The sequence below is a fragment of the Salvelinus alpinus genome, chromosome 10, assembly GCF_045679555.1.
Source record: "Salvelinus alpinus chromosome 10, SLU_Salpinus.1, whole genome shotgun sequence".
Lineage (NCBI taxonomy): Eukaryota > Metazoa > Chordata > Actinopteri > Salmoniformes > Salmonidae > Salvelinus > Salvelinus alpinus.
In genome coordinates, this window is record NC_092095.1 from 23,988,729 (window position 1) to 24,002,852 (window position 14,124).

General features: G+C 45.0%; 1 protein-coding gene across 10 annotated transcripts in view; it reads right to left on the bottom strand.

Annotated features, from left to right (window-relative positions):
• The window catches only part of LOC139531751 (receptor-type tyrosine-protein phosphatase mu-like), a 307,488-nt gene that overhangs the window by 78,468 nt on the left and 214,896 nt on the right, over window positions 1-14,124 (bottom strand). For 5 of the 10 annotated variants that reach the window (XM_071328521.1, XM_071328518.1, XM_071328517.1 and 2 more), the window contains one exon: window positions 13,608-13,637. The exons of the other annotated variants lie outside the window; for them this stretch is intronic. In XM_071328521.1, coding sequence (XP_071184622.1) covers window positions 13,608-13,637 — 30 coding nt within the window. The remainder of the gene's footprint in view (window positions 1-13,607; window positions 13,638-14,124) is intronic. 10 annotated transcript variants of the gene reach the window in all.

The following is a 14,124-nucleotide window of genomic DNA, read 5'->3' on the forward strand; positions in this document are numbered from 1 at the left end:
GACTTTGTGAAAATTAATATTTGTGTCATTCTCAAAACTTTTGGCCACGACTGTATATAGCCTGTCTTCTTCTTATTATTTTTTTTATTGAAATACCTATTATTCACCTAATACCTTTTTTGCACTATTGGTTAGAGCCTGTAAGTAAGCATTTCACTGTACGTTCTACACCTGTTGTATTCAGCGCACGTGACAAATAAACTTTGATTTGATATGTAGCTGTCTGTAAAATAGAAACATACATATCTGTTTGTCATCCTTCAAAGCAGACTTGATGGAACCAACCATGCTTTATGGGATGTGTGCAAGCAGCTTGAAATATTAATGACCAACATCGGATGATTCTACATGAAGGAAAGGCAAAGAGTCTTCTGGGTCCCTGGTCAAACTTCATTAGGTTTAATGCTACTTTTATTTTTCAGTGACTTGTGGCACAAGAGTGTACACGAATATGGTTTTTGATTAAGTTCTATTGAGCAGCCTATTATTTACATTTACAGAGCCCTGGGGTGTCAACAGCTAATACCCACACCAGCTTGTCTGTTTATACAATGAACTCCACTAACTGCCTCTTGTGTCTACAGTATGTACAATTTGTTTAGAATTGCTTGTCACGGTTTGACTCAATCTTCAAATGGTTTAATATCGAACCAAAGTGTAAAAAAGCCATCTCAATACTGTACATGTTTTGTCACATTGGTGCAGGGAAACAATATGTCAATTAATATGTCAACAATACGTCAATTAATTAGTCTTCACCGAGGTACAGTAGCTAGGTTACCCTCGTCTCGGTCCTCATCTGTGTGTGTGTGTGTGTGCCACTCCTCCTAGCAACACCTGCAACACTGTCAATAAACTGTCATAGTGAAATATCTTAAAGATGCACTCTCAAACGCTTGTAGAATTTCAGCCAGTAGTTTTGAAAGTGATGCTCATGAGCCAAAAGTCGACCCCGTTTATTGTGTACTATTATAGGTCATCCAATTGTGTACTATGTCCTCCATTTCATGTGATACGTTGGGAATCCAACTCGTGCAATATGTTACAAAGTTGGATCCCGGAGTAAATCTTTAATATTTCCCCTCTCCCTCCAGCACCGTCCCTCCCCTAACGCACCAACAGACTTTTTTGATATTTAGTCATATATAAAGACATTAAAATTGCCTCAGTCAAAGCCTTTAGAGGTCAAAGAAAGCTACACTATATACCAGAGGTGTGGACTCGAGTCACATTACTTGGACTCGAATCAGACTCGAGTCACAAATATGATGACTTGCAACTCGACTTTGACTTTAACACCAATGACTCGTGACTTGACTTGGACTTGAGCCTTTTGACTCGACCTGACTTGATACCCTCCCCAAGCCCAAATATTAAAAATTATGCTATTTAAAAAAGTGTGCAGCGCAAACACTCTTCATTTAACGGATTACAGTTTGAACCAGACAGCAGCCAATCAAATTGTGCCAGCTGAGAAAAAGTTGTGCGGGCAGTGCAGAGGAACGTCGGCGGGTGAATTCAGATGGAGCCCTTGGAAAGATGATACCCCAAATTATTATTTTAGGATATAAAGACGACGCTGTATCAACAAAAAACGGATTGCAACTTGCAAAACATGCGGGAAGAAAATTACAGACGGAGGCGCAACAATTTCCAACTTTGTTCGACATTTGAAGCTGCACAAAGAACGGTAAGTCGTGGCTAATATAGCCAACAGCTATATATTTTATTACTTTACTAGTGTATCACGTAGGCTAACGTAACGTTAAATAATGAGCCTCCACACAGTCAGTCAGTGCGGGAACGTGATCATTGCACCCAAGATTGAGCTACAACTGGCTAGGCAGTTGGTAGCCTAAATCCTGCCTGATGTTACTGCTGTTCCTAAAACCATTGACATATGTTAGCCTACTGTAACCACACAGAGAGTGTGTGTGTGTTAAGGTTTGGCGATTGTGTACAAGCCTACATCGCCCAATTGTGCCCCATAGCTATCCTCGATTGTCAATCACTATTGGGGTGGGGGGTGGGGGGGGGGGGGGGGGTCTTTCTTATGGCTACCCATGTATTTCCATGGAAATATAACGTTTATTTGGAAAGTAATAAATATATAGATATTTTTAAAAGCATTCATGATTTGAGGAAATTTAATATACTAACTACTACTCTTGTTAAAAACATGAAATTGTATTACATTTGGTGAAGAGCACATTATGACTTGTTTAGGACTCGAAACTCAAAGTTTAGGACTTGAGACTTGACTCGGACTTGCCTGACTTGACTCGGGACTTGAGTGCTAAGACTTGAGACTTACTTGTGAATTGTAAAACAATGACTTGGTCCCACCTCTGCTATATACACAAAAGTATGTGGAGACCCCTTCAAATTAGTGGATTTGGCAATTTCAGCCACAAGTTGCTGACAGGTGTACAAAATCAAGCACACAGACATGCAATCTCCGTAGACAAACATTGGCAGTCGAATGCCTTACTGAAGAGCTCAGTGACTTTCAATGTGCCACCATCATAGGATGCCACCTTTCCAACAAGTCAGTTTGTCAAATGGTAGGCCACACAAGTGCACACAGCGGGACCGTCGAGAGCTGTTCTCGGTTGCAACACTCACTACTGAGTTCCAAACTGCCTCTGGTAGCAACATCAGCACAAGAACTGTTCGTCTGGAGTTTCATGAAATGGGTTTCCATGGCCGAGCAGCCGCACACAAGCCTAAGATTACCATACGCAATGCCAAGCGTCGGCTGGAGTGGTGTAAAGCTCGCCGCCATTGGACTCTGGAGCTGTGGAAATGCGTTCTCTGGAGTGATGAATCACGCTTCAAAATCTGTCAGTAAAACTGACAAATCTGGGTTTGGCGGATGCCATGAGGACGCTACCTGCCAACTATAAAGTTTGGTGGAGCAGGAATAATGGTGTGGGTCTGTTTTTCATGGTCTGCCCGACGAACATCTTATTACAAAATCATGGGCATTAATATGGAGTTGATCAACCCTTTGCTGCAATAACAGCCTTCACTCTTCTGGGAAGGCTTTCCACTAGATGTTGGAACATTGATGTGGGGACTTGCTTCCATTCAGCCACAAGAGCATTAGTGAGGTCAGGCACTGATGTGGGGTGATTAGGCCTGGCTCGCAGTCAGCGTTCCAATTCATCCCAAAGGTGTTCAATGGGGTTGAGGTCATGGCTCTGTACAGGCGAGTCAAGTTCTTTTCACATCAACAGTAGCTAAGATGGGGAGAAGTCTGTCCATAATAAAGGAGAGGGAGAGGGGAAAGAAAGAGGAGAGAAAAAACACTAAATTGAATGGACTTCTCACCCTGCGGTGGTCAAACACACACCGTTAACTGGAAACATAGTCGCTGAATAAAAGTCTGCGTTCGTGGTGGGAGCAGTAATTTCTTATTTGTACTTGGATCTGCACTTTGACCCCAACGTACAATGGCGGCATCAGACAAGAGGCTGATCCAGTAACACTCTTGACCCTGTTGCAGACAAAAATAAAATCTATTTTGGGCCAAATAAGCCAAATAAATCTATTCTGAATTGACCCTGGAGGCAGAGGTGAAATAAACCGGGTGCTCTCAGAAATGGTATGATCTCCCACAACACCGTTTACCGGTGTATAAACGCAGAGGGTCACCCGTGTTTGCGGCACATCCTTTATACCCAAGAGAAAGAGCACCCGTGTGACATCGAGCTTTCAGCACACCTTTCATTAGACCCGGAGCCGCCATATAAAAGAATGCTCCAAACGACTCCCGACCCCTGACACAGTGGCATAGATACACTGGGTGTTGTCGGATGGGTGTAATAACTGGCTGCTGAAACCATCAAACTGGAAACAGTCTACATTCACCCAGTTCATTTAGACCGCTGGAAAACAGTCGCTTTTACAGGAAATCAACTGGAATATGTTTGATCGTGTTTTTAAATCTGGTAACTGGAATTGCCCAGTTACCAGATTGGAATTGCCCAGTTAACTGGAATTGCCCAGTTACCATGTAACTGGAGTTGCCCTTTGTTGTGTCAGTCAGTGGATCATATAACGGTTCTATCGAGAACCTCTAGGGACTCCTGAACACAGTACAGTACTTAGATCCTATGCTATAATCACGTTACTCACTCTAATGGGCTCCTTACGAGGTTTGGCAACACCACTTACTACGCAGTTCGTGAGACACCTGCACTTTAGGGGTTATGTATGCTAATCGAATGAGAAGCGGATGAGTGCCATTAATGCTAATGCATCTCAGGGTGGCGCGCTAGGTGTGTGTGTGTGTCTGTGTTAATGTGTGTGATTGCGTTCACGCCAGAGACGCCTTTATAGGGCTGTGGCATGTAAGTTCAGCCACCTCTCGTGTAACAAGGATCTGATAGTACGGCTGATTCCATTTAGCATGGCTGGTTGGGCGCTAACAGCTAAAGTTAGGCTAACGGCCTGTAAATTCCCCACAATGCGCTCTAGTGCGTTCCCTTTTAATTACGCCAACAAGTTTGTTTGATGCTCGGCAAAGCATACCAAGTGAACACTTCAATAGTAGCATTTCAGGGGAAAGTGTGGCATCTAATATCCAGCCCTGTAGCCAGAGTCATGTTCATTAGTGGACACAGCAGCAAAACATTGAGCAACGGAACACAACATTGAACGTTTGTCTAGGTAGTTCCTCCCTGTTCCAATCAGTTTTTTCCATTTGGTGTCTAATGAATACAACCCTCGTTTATCTCGTTGCAGTGACACAGGAAGGGGGTCAGAGAAAACTGGAGTGTCGACTCAGAAGGTGGCCTGGGAATGACCTGTCACCTTAATGACAAAGGGAGTTAAAGGACAACCCTGTCGAGTCCCACAACAGGCGAGCAAAATGGTCTTCTCGTCTCATTTTCCCTATTTTACCGCCTCCTTTTCCAACTTCCCTGCTCTTCTTCGGAATGACGGTGCCTGTCAGCCAGACAAATGTGCATCCCCTTGTTGCAATTCATTTGATTCTTGTTCTGTGTGAGCCCTTCCTTGTAGGATTTAATTAAGGCTTTTTCATGCGCCGAGCTGGGCTCCACTCGGCTGCTGAAAGGCCACAGTTAAATGTGCCTGTCTCTATGGGTTCTCTCTCTTTCTGTGTGTGTGTGTGTGTGTGTGTGTGTGTGTGTGTGTGTGTGTGTGTGTGTGTGTGTGTGTGTGTGTGTGTGTGTGTGTGTGTGTATACACGAAAGAAAGAGGGGGAAAAAGGATCGTCGGGGAGAGGAGATGGAGAGGAAGCATCCCGCTCAGCTCATCCCTCATCCCAAGCAGTTATTCCGCTCTTGTTTTATCAAGATGTCTTATGCTGCCTTTTACCATTCTCACAGAAAAAGGCATCCAGGGAAATGATAGGCATCTTGGCGGTTCTGCATCTTTCACACAGACAGGCTGCGTCCCAAATGGCACCCTATCCAATATTTAGCACACTGCATTTTACCAAAAGTAGTGCACTATATAGGAAATAAGGTGCCATTTGGGATGCACCCCCAGTCTATCTGCATAGGGAGGGAACAAGCCCAGTACCAGCCTCAGCATTTGGTTGAGGGCTGTATGAGACAGAAGTGCTCTTTACATTATAGCCCTGACTCAATATAATACAACACTTCTACTGTAAAGCAGCGAGTCCATTTGAACACAGGATCATACACTGTACCATTTACTACCTGATCTCTTCCACTTCAATGTATCCCAATGGAGCAATGGTATCATTAGTAAATCAAATGTAAAAATCTGGACAGACCTCTCCCCAGAGACCTCTCTTCCTCTCTCCCCTGCCTCCACCTGTTCTGCTCTCTCTACTGTAGTGTGCGTCGGATCAAAGGCAAACTGCATTCAATATTTCATTAGAGCGACGGGCGCGCGTGACGGCTCAATCTGAGGCGAGTGGCAAGCGACGCGCTGTTAAACATGAGCTCACGGCCCGGCGGCCCTGACGTGAACTGAGAGGCATAATCTCACACCGTTTACCATATTACTCCTACTTAAACGGCCAAGAAGAGAGAGAGGGGGAGAAGGAGAAGGAAGGGAAGAGCATGAAGGACAGAAGACTAGGGAAGCAGAAAGAGGGAGAGAAAGAGAGGGGGAGAGGAAGAGAGAGAGAAAGCGAGAGGGGGAGAGGAGAGAAAGAAAGAGGGAGAGAAAGAGGGAGGGAGAGACAAAAGGAGAGGCAGGGGAAGAGCATGAAGGAGAGAGAATATGAGGGAGAGAAAGAGGGAGAGAAAGGAGAGGGAGCGAGAGAGGAGAGAGAGCGAGAGCGGAGAGAGAAAGGAGGAGAGTGAGAGAGAGAGAGAGAGAGGGATAGAGAGAGAAAGGAGAGCGAGAGGGGAGAGAGGGATAGAGAGAGAAAGGAGAGAGGGGAAAGAGAGCGAAGGAGAGAAGGGAGAGAGAGAAAGAGAAAGGAGAGAGCGAGAGAAAGAGAAAGGAGAGAGAGAAAGGAAATAGAGGGGAGAGAGAAGAGAGAGAAAGGAGAGAGAGAAATGGGAGAGAGAGAGAAAGAGGAAAGAGAGAAAGGAGAGAGAAGAGAGAAAGGAGAGAGGGGAGAGAGAGAGAGAAAGGAGAGAGAGAAAGGATAGAGGGGAGAGAGAAAGGAGCGAGGGGAAGAGAGGGAAGGAGAGAAGGGAGAGAGAGAAAGAGAAAGGAGAGAGCGAGAGAAAGAAGAGAGAGAAAGGGAAAAAAAGGGGAGAGAGAGAGAAAGGAGAGAGGGGAGAGAAAGGAGAGAGAAAGGAGAGAGGGGAGAGAGAGGAGCGAGAGAGAGAAAGAGAAAGGAGAGAGAGAAATGAGAGAGGGGAGAGAGAAGGGAGAAAGGAGAGAGGGGGGAGAAAGAAAGGAGAGAAAGGAGAGAGAGAAAGAGAAGGAGAGAGAGAGAAAGGAGAGAGGGGAGCGAGAAGAGAGAGAAAGGAGAGAAAGGAGAGAGAGAAAGAGAAAGGAGAGAGAGAGAAAGAGAAGGAGAGAGAGAGAGAAAGGAGAGAGGGGAGAGAGAAGAGAGAGAAAGGAGAGAGGGGAGAGAGAAGAGAGAGAAAGGAGAGAGAGGAGAGAGAGAGAAAGAGGAAAGAGAGAAATGAGAGAGAGAGAAAGAGGAAAGAGAGAAATGAGAGAGAGAGAAAGAGGAAAGAGAGAAAGGAGAGAGGGGAGAGAGAGAAATGGGAGAGAGAGAGAGAAAGGAGAGAGAGAAAGGATAGAGGGGAGAAAGAAAGGAGAGAGGGGAAGAGAGGGAAGGAGAGAAGGGAGAGAGAGAAAGAGAAAGGAGAGAGCGAGAGAAAGAAGAGAGAGAAAGGGAAAAAAAGGGGAGAGAGAGAGAAAGGAGAGAGGGGAGAGAAAGGAGAGAGGGGAGAGAAAGGAGAGAGGGGAGAGAGAGAGGAGCGAGAGAGAGAGAAAGAGAAGGAGAGAGAGAGAGAAAGGAGAGAGGGGAGAGAGAAGAGAGAGAAAGGAGAGAAAGGAGAGAGAAAAAGAGAAAGGAGAGAGAGAGAAAGAGAAGGAGAGAGAGAGAGAAAGGAGAGAGGGGAGAGAGAAGAGAGAGAAAGGAGAGAGGGGAGAGAGAAGAGAGAGAAAGGAGAGAGAGAGAAAGGAGAGAGAGAAATGGGAGAGAGAGAGAAAGAGGAAAGAGAGAAATGAGAGAGAGAGAAAGAGGAAAGAGAGAAAGGAGAGAGAAGAGAGAAAGGAGAGAGGGGAGAGAGAGAAATGGGAGAGAGAGAGAGAAAGGAGAGAGAGAAAGGATAGAGGGGAGAGAGAAAGGAGAGAGGGGAAGAGAGGGAAGGAGAGAAGGGAGAGAGAGAAAGAGAAAGGAGAGAGCGAGAGAAAGAAGAGAGAGAAAGGGAAAAAAGGGGAGAGAGAGAGAAAGGAGAGAGGGGAGAGAAAGGAGAGAGAAAGGAGAGAGGGGAGAGAGAGGAGCGAGAGAGAGAAAGAGAAAGGAGAGAGAGAAATGAGAGAGGGGAGAGAGAAGGGAGAAAGGAGAGAGGGGGGAGAGAGAAAGGAGAGAAAGGAGAGAGGGGAGAGAAAAGAGAGAGAAAGGAGAGAAAGGAGAGAGAGAAAGAGAAAGGAGAGAGAAAGGAGAGAAAGGAGAGAGAGAAAGGAGAGAGAGAGAAAGGAGAGAGAGAAATGGGAGAGAGAGAAATGGGAGAGAGAGAGAAAGAGGAAAGAGAGAAATGAGAGAGAGAGAAAGAGGAAAGAGAGAAAGGAGAGAGGGGAGAGAGAGAAATGGGAGAGAGAGAGAGAAAGGAGAGAGAGAAAGGATAGAGGGGAGAGAGAAAGGAGAGAGGGGAAGAGAGGGAAGGAGAGAAGGGAGAGAGAGAAAGAGAAAGGAGAGAGCGAGAGAAAGAAGAGAGAGAAAGGGGAAAAAAGGGGAGAGAGAGAGAAAGGAGAGAGGGGAGAGAAAGGAGAGAGGGGAGAGAGAGAGGAGCGAGATAGAGAGAAAGAGAAGGAGAGAGAGAGAAAGGAGAGAGGGGAGAGAGAAGAGAGAGAAAGGAGAGAAAGGAGAGAGAGAAAGAGAAAGGAGAGAGAGAGAAAGAGAAGGAGTGAGAGAAGAGAGAGAAAGGAGAGAGAGAAAGAGAAAGGAGAGAGAGAGAAAGAGAAGGAGAGAGAGAGAGAAAGGAGAGAGGGGAGAGAGGAGAGAGAAAGGAGAGAGGGGAGAGAGGGGAGAGAGAAGAGAGAGAAAGGAGAGAGAGAAATGTGAGAGAGAGAGAAAGAGGAAAGAGAGAAATGAGAGAGAGAGAAAGAGGAAAGAGAGAAAGGAGAGGAGAGAAAGGAGAGAGGGAGAGAGAGAAATGGGAGAGAGAGAGAAAGGAGAGAGAGAAAGGATAGAGGGAGAGAGAAAGGAGAGAGGGGAAGAGAGGGAAGAGAGAGAAAGGAGAGAGAGAAAGAGAAAGGAGAGAGCGAGAGAAAGAAGAGAGAGAAAGGGAAAAAAGGGGAGAGAGAGAGAAAGGAGAGAGGGGAGAGAAAGGAGAGAGGGGAGAGAAAGGAGAGAGGGGAGAGAGAGAGGAGCAAGAGAGAGAGAAAGGAGAGAGAGAAAGGAGAGAGGGGAGAGAGAAGAGAGAGGGGAGAGAGAAGAGAGAGAAAGGAGAGAGGGGAGAGAAAGGAGAGAGGGGAGAGAAAGGAGAGAAAGGAGAGAGGGGAGAGAAAGGAGAGAGGGGAGAGAAAGGAGAGAGGGGAGAGAAAGGAGAGAGGGGAAAGAAGAGAGAAAGGAGAGAGGGGATAGAAGAGAGAAAGGAGAGAGAGAAATGGTAGAGAGAGAGAGAAAGGAGAGAGGGGAGAGAAAGGAGAGAGGGGAGAGAGAAAGGAGAGAGAGAAAGGGAAAAAAAGGGGAGAGAGAGAGAGAAAGGAGAGAGGGGAGAGAAAGGAGAGGGGAGAGAGAGAAAGGAGAGAAAGGAGAGAGGGGAGCGAGAGAGAGAAAGAGAAAAGAGAGAGAGAAAGAGAAGGATAGAGAGAGAAAGAGAATGATAGAGAGAGAGAAAGGAGAGAGGGGGGAGAGAAAGAAGAGAGAGGGGGGAGAGAGAAAGAAGAGAGAGAGAAAGGGGAGAGAGAGAAAGGGGAGAGAGAGAGAGAGAAAGGGGAAAGAGAGAAAGAAGAGAAAGGAGAGAGGGGAAAGAAGAGAGAAAGGAGAGAGGGGAGAGAGAAAGGAGAGAGGGGAGAGAGAAAGGAGAGAGGGGAGAGGAGAGAGAAAGGAGAGAGGGGAGAGGAGAAAGGAGAGAGAGAAATGGAAGAGAGAGAGAGAGAAAGGAGAGAGAAAGGAGGGGAGAGAGAAAGGAGAGAGGGATAGAGAGAGACAGAGAAAGGAGGGGAGAGAGAGAAAGGAGAGGAGAGAGAAAAGAGATGAGAGAAAGAAGAGAGGGGAGAGAGAAGAAAGAGAAAGGAGAGAGGGGAGAAAGGAGAGAAGGGAGAGAGAGAAAAAGGAGAGAGAAGAGAAAGGAGAGAAAGGGAAAGATAAAGGAGAGAGAGAAAGAGAAATGAGAGAGAGAAATGAGATGGGAGAGAGAAATGAGAAATGAGAGAGAGAGAAAGGGGAGAGAGAAAGGAGAGCGAGAGAAATGGGAGAGAGAGGGAGAAAGGGGAGATAGGGAGAAATGGGAGAGAGAGAAAGGAGAGAGAGGAGAGAAAGGAGAGAGGGGAGAGAGAAAGGAGAGAAAGGAGAAAGAGGAGAGCGAGAAAGGAGAGATGGGAGGGAGAGAGAGAGAAAGGAGAAAGAGGAGAGAGAGAGGAGAGAGGTGAGAGAGAGAAAGGAGAGAGGTGAGAGAGAGAAAGGAGAAAGAGGGGAGAGATCGAAAGGAGAGGGGAGAGATCGAAAGGAGAGGGGAGAGATCGAAAGGAGAGGGGAGAGATCGAGAAAGGAGAGAGGGGAGAGAGTGAGAAAGAGAATGAAGAGAGAAATAGAGGGGAGAGAAAGAGAATGAAGAGAAAGAGAGAAATAGAGAGAGAGAGCGAGAGAAGAGAGAGAAAGAAAGAGAGAGAAAAAGAGAGGGAGTGAAGGCGGGAGAAAGAGGTCTAGATGGAGAAAGAGAAAAGCTGGACTGCATCTCCCACTTCAAAAATACCAATCCAAAAGCATGTTTTGGAAGTCACTGAGAAGATTTAGACAAGGAGCTCCCAATACAGAGAGGAGGGGGTATATAGCTAGAATATAAATAGATAAAATGTCTTCATATCTGGGATTTATCTGTTCTTCTGTTCTTCCCCCTATGGACATTCAGCAGAGTCTTATTCAAATCCTAGCCAGAGGGGTCTTCTCCTCTGTGGCGCTTCTCTGAGCTGCTCACGCCCCTACTGAAAACAAGTTGGCACACACGGAAGCCAGCTCACATTCCTGCATGAATGCCATTGTCTCTGTCCCAAAAATAACAATTTATTTCTGGCTATATGTACAGATGTTCTGATTGACTGCGTATTTAACAAGTACCTGCAAATAATAATGAAATAACTGCCGTTTTTTAATCAAAGCAAATCAACTGAACAATTGACAGACTTGGAAATCGCAAACCAAGGACACAATTTAACCCAAGGAATCTCAGAAGCTATTCTTACTCTAGGACTCTGATATACAGTACGAGTCAAGTTTGGACACACCTAGACATCTTTATTTGTACTATTTTCTACATTGTAGAATAATAGTGAAGACATCAAAACTATGAAATAACACATATGGAATCATGTAGTAACCAAAAAAGTGTTAAACATATCAGAATTTATTTTGTATTTTATATTCTTCAAAGTAGCCACACTTTACCTTGATGACAACTTTGCACACTCTTGGCATTCTCTCAGCCAGTTTCACCTGGAATGCTTTTCCAACAGTCTTGAAGGAGTATCCACATATGCTGAGCACTTGTTGGCTGCTTTTCCTTCACTCTGCTGTCCAACTCATTCCAAACCATCTCGAATCGGTTGAGGTCAGGGGATTGCGGAGGCCAGGTCATCTGATGCAGCACTCCATCACTCTCCTTCTTGATCAAATAGCCCTTACACAGCCTGGAGGTGTGTTGGGTCATTGTTCTGTTGAAAAACAAATTATAGTCCCACTAAACGCAAACCAGAAGGGATGGCGTATCGCAGCAGAATGCTGTGGTAGCCATGCTGGTTAAGTTTGCCTTGAAGGGTAAACAAAATCGCTGACAGTGTCACCAGCAAAGCACACCATCACACCTCCTCCTCCATGCTTCACGGTTGGAACCACACATGTGGAGATCATCCGTTCACATACTCTGCGTCTCACAAAGACACAGCGGTTGGAACAAAAAATCTCAAATATGGACTCATCAGACCTAAGGACAAATTTCCACTAGTCTAATGTCCATTGCTTGTGTTTCTTGGCCAAGCAAGTCTTCTTCTTACCGGTGTCCTTTAGTAGTGGTTTCTTTGCAGCAATTCAACCATGAAGACCTGATTCACACAGTCTCCTCTGAACAGTTGATATTGAGATGAGTCTGTTACTTGAACTCTGAAGCATTTATTTGGGCTGCAATTTCTGAGGCTGTTAACTCTAATAAACGTATCCTCTGCTGCAGAGATAACTCTGGGTCTTCCATTCCTGTGGTGGTCCTCATGAGAGTCAGTTTCATCATAACGCTTGATGGCTTCTGCGACCGCACTTGAAGAAACTTTCAAAGTTCTTGACATTTTCCGTTGACTGACCTTCATGTCTTAAAGTAATGATGGACTGTCGTTTCTCTTTGCTTATTTGAGCTGTTCTTGCCATAATATGGACTTGGTCTTTTACCAAATAGGGCTATCTTATGTATACCCCCCACCTTGTCACAAGAAAATTGATTGGCTCAAACGCATTAAGAAGGAAAGAAACTCCACAAATTAACTTTTAACAAGGCACACCTGTTAATTGAAATTAATTCCAGTTGACTACCTCATGAAGCTGGTTGAGAGAATGCCAAGTGTGTGAAACGCTTTCATCAAGGCAAAGTGTGACTTTGAAGAATCTCAAATACAAAATATGTTTAACAATTTTTTGGTTACTACATGATTCCATATGTGTTATTTCATAGTTGTGATGTCTTCACTATTCTACAATGTAGAAATTAGTTAAAATAAAGAAAAACCCTGGAATGAGTAGGTGTGTCCAAACTTTTGACTGGTACTGTATATTAGTACATGTTAAATAATCCATAGCTCTAATACACGATGCTGGCTACAATACTTCTTTGCTCATTTGCTACACACAGAGTACATAGAATCAAACTCTGAGCTATCGTCACCATCACAGTAGATTTTTAGCACTATTGTACCGGGATACTGATGAGAATTTCACATGCTATCAACAGAGCCATGCACAAACCACTGATCTAAAACATGGAGGAAAATTAACAAAACATTTAAAAGATGTGCTGAAATGAGAACGGACAGAGAGAATCATGGGAGTTGGCGGGTTTAGGTGGATCCTGGGACAGGGTTAGGCCGAGAGGCATCGGACACAAAACCGACCCCCTCTCGTTGTCTCATGCTCGCACAGCTATTCTGAAATGGGTCGGGCTGGGTTAGTTGGTCATTCCAATGGAGCAATGCTACTTGGGTTACAGAGAAAACAGTTTCCCTCTTAGTCAATAAAGCACAATATACTCTAGAAAGCACAATGCAAGGGGAAAACTGAGATGTCAATTTTTTTCTATGTGTATTTAGAAATATAGTATCTACGTCTATGGGTTTTCTAACTGGTTTAGAATAGTAGCGACTGATCCAGGACCCTTTTCAAACTAAAGCATTGGTTGGAGTGTCGTCACAATTTAAAAACAGAGCATTTTGTCTCATTTGAGCGTCAGTTTTTCCAATTGATTTAGATCAATTATCTTCTATCTGTTATCCACTCTTGTAAACATGTTTGCAATAGCACTTTGCAATTGGACTTCAAATTGGACCTTGAGGTGTAGAATAGACTTTAGCTAAGCGTTAGCTGCAAACCGTTAGCGTTAGCTGCTAAGCGTTAGCTGCTAAGCCAGTGTTAGACAGCTCAAGCCTTGACTGTCAGTTTGAAAGGAGAGGAAGGAAAGTCACCAAGAGGTTTCATGCATGGTAAATCAAGGCGGTGGTCGCAGATAGAGAAAGCATGGCACTAAGCGTTTTCAGTCACAAAGTGGGTTACTTACAGGTAATAAGTGTAGGAGTGATAGGTTCTTCTGCCGAGTGGGGTGGTGGTAGGATAAAAGCAGTGGTGGGGAGCGGAGGGGAAATGGAATGGAAGGAAAGGAAAGAAAAAGTAAAAATATTAATGTACTGGAGAAAAATATATAGAAATGAAACAAAAAAACACGATATGGCGGCATACAGTGACGATTTACGGTACGACTGAGGCTAGGTGGTTGCTAGGTGGTTGCTGGGGACGACAACTCATGCGTGGGGTGTAGAGGGGATAGGTGGGACCTGCTGATTGGCAGGCGAGGTCAGGTGTGCAGGTGCTGCAGGAGAGAATTGTGGGTAGCGTAGTGTCTTAGTGAAGGTGAGGGGCTGTCATTGAGAGGAGAGGATTGTGTTATTAAAGAGTGAGAGACTGCAGGAAGAGGACAGAGGAAGCTCGATGGAGCCGTGTTAGAGAGCAAGTTAATCTGTAACTCTGGCTGGAATAAAATGTTTTTACAACAGCAGTGACTAATTCTTTTTACAATT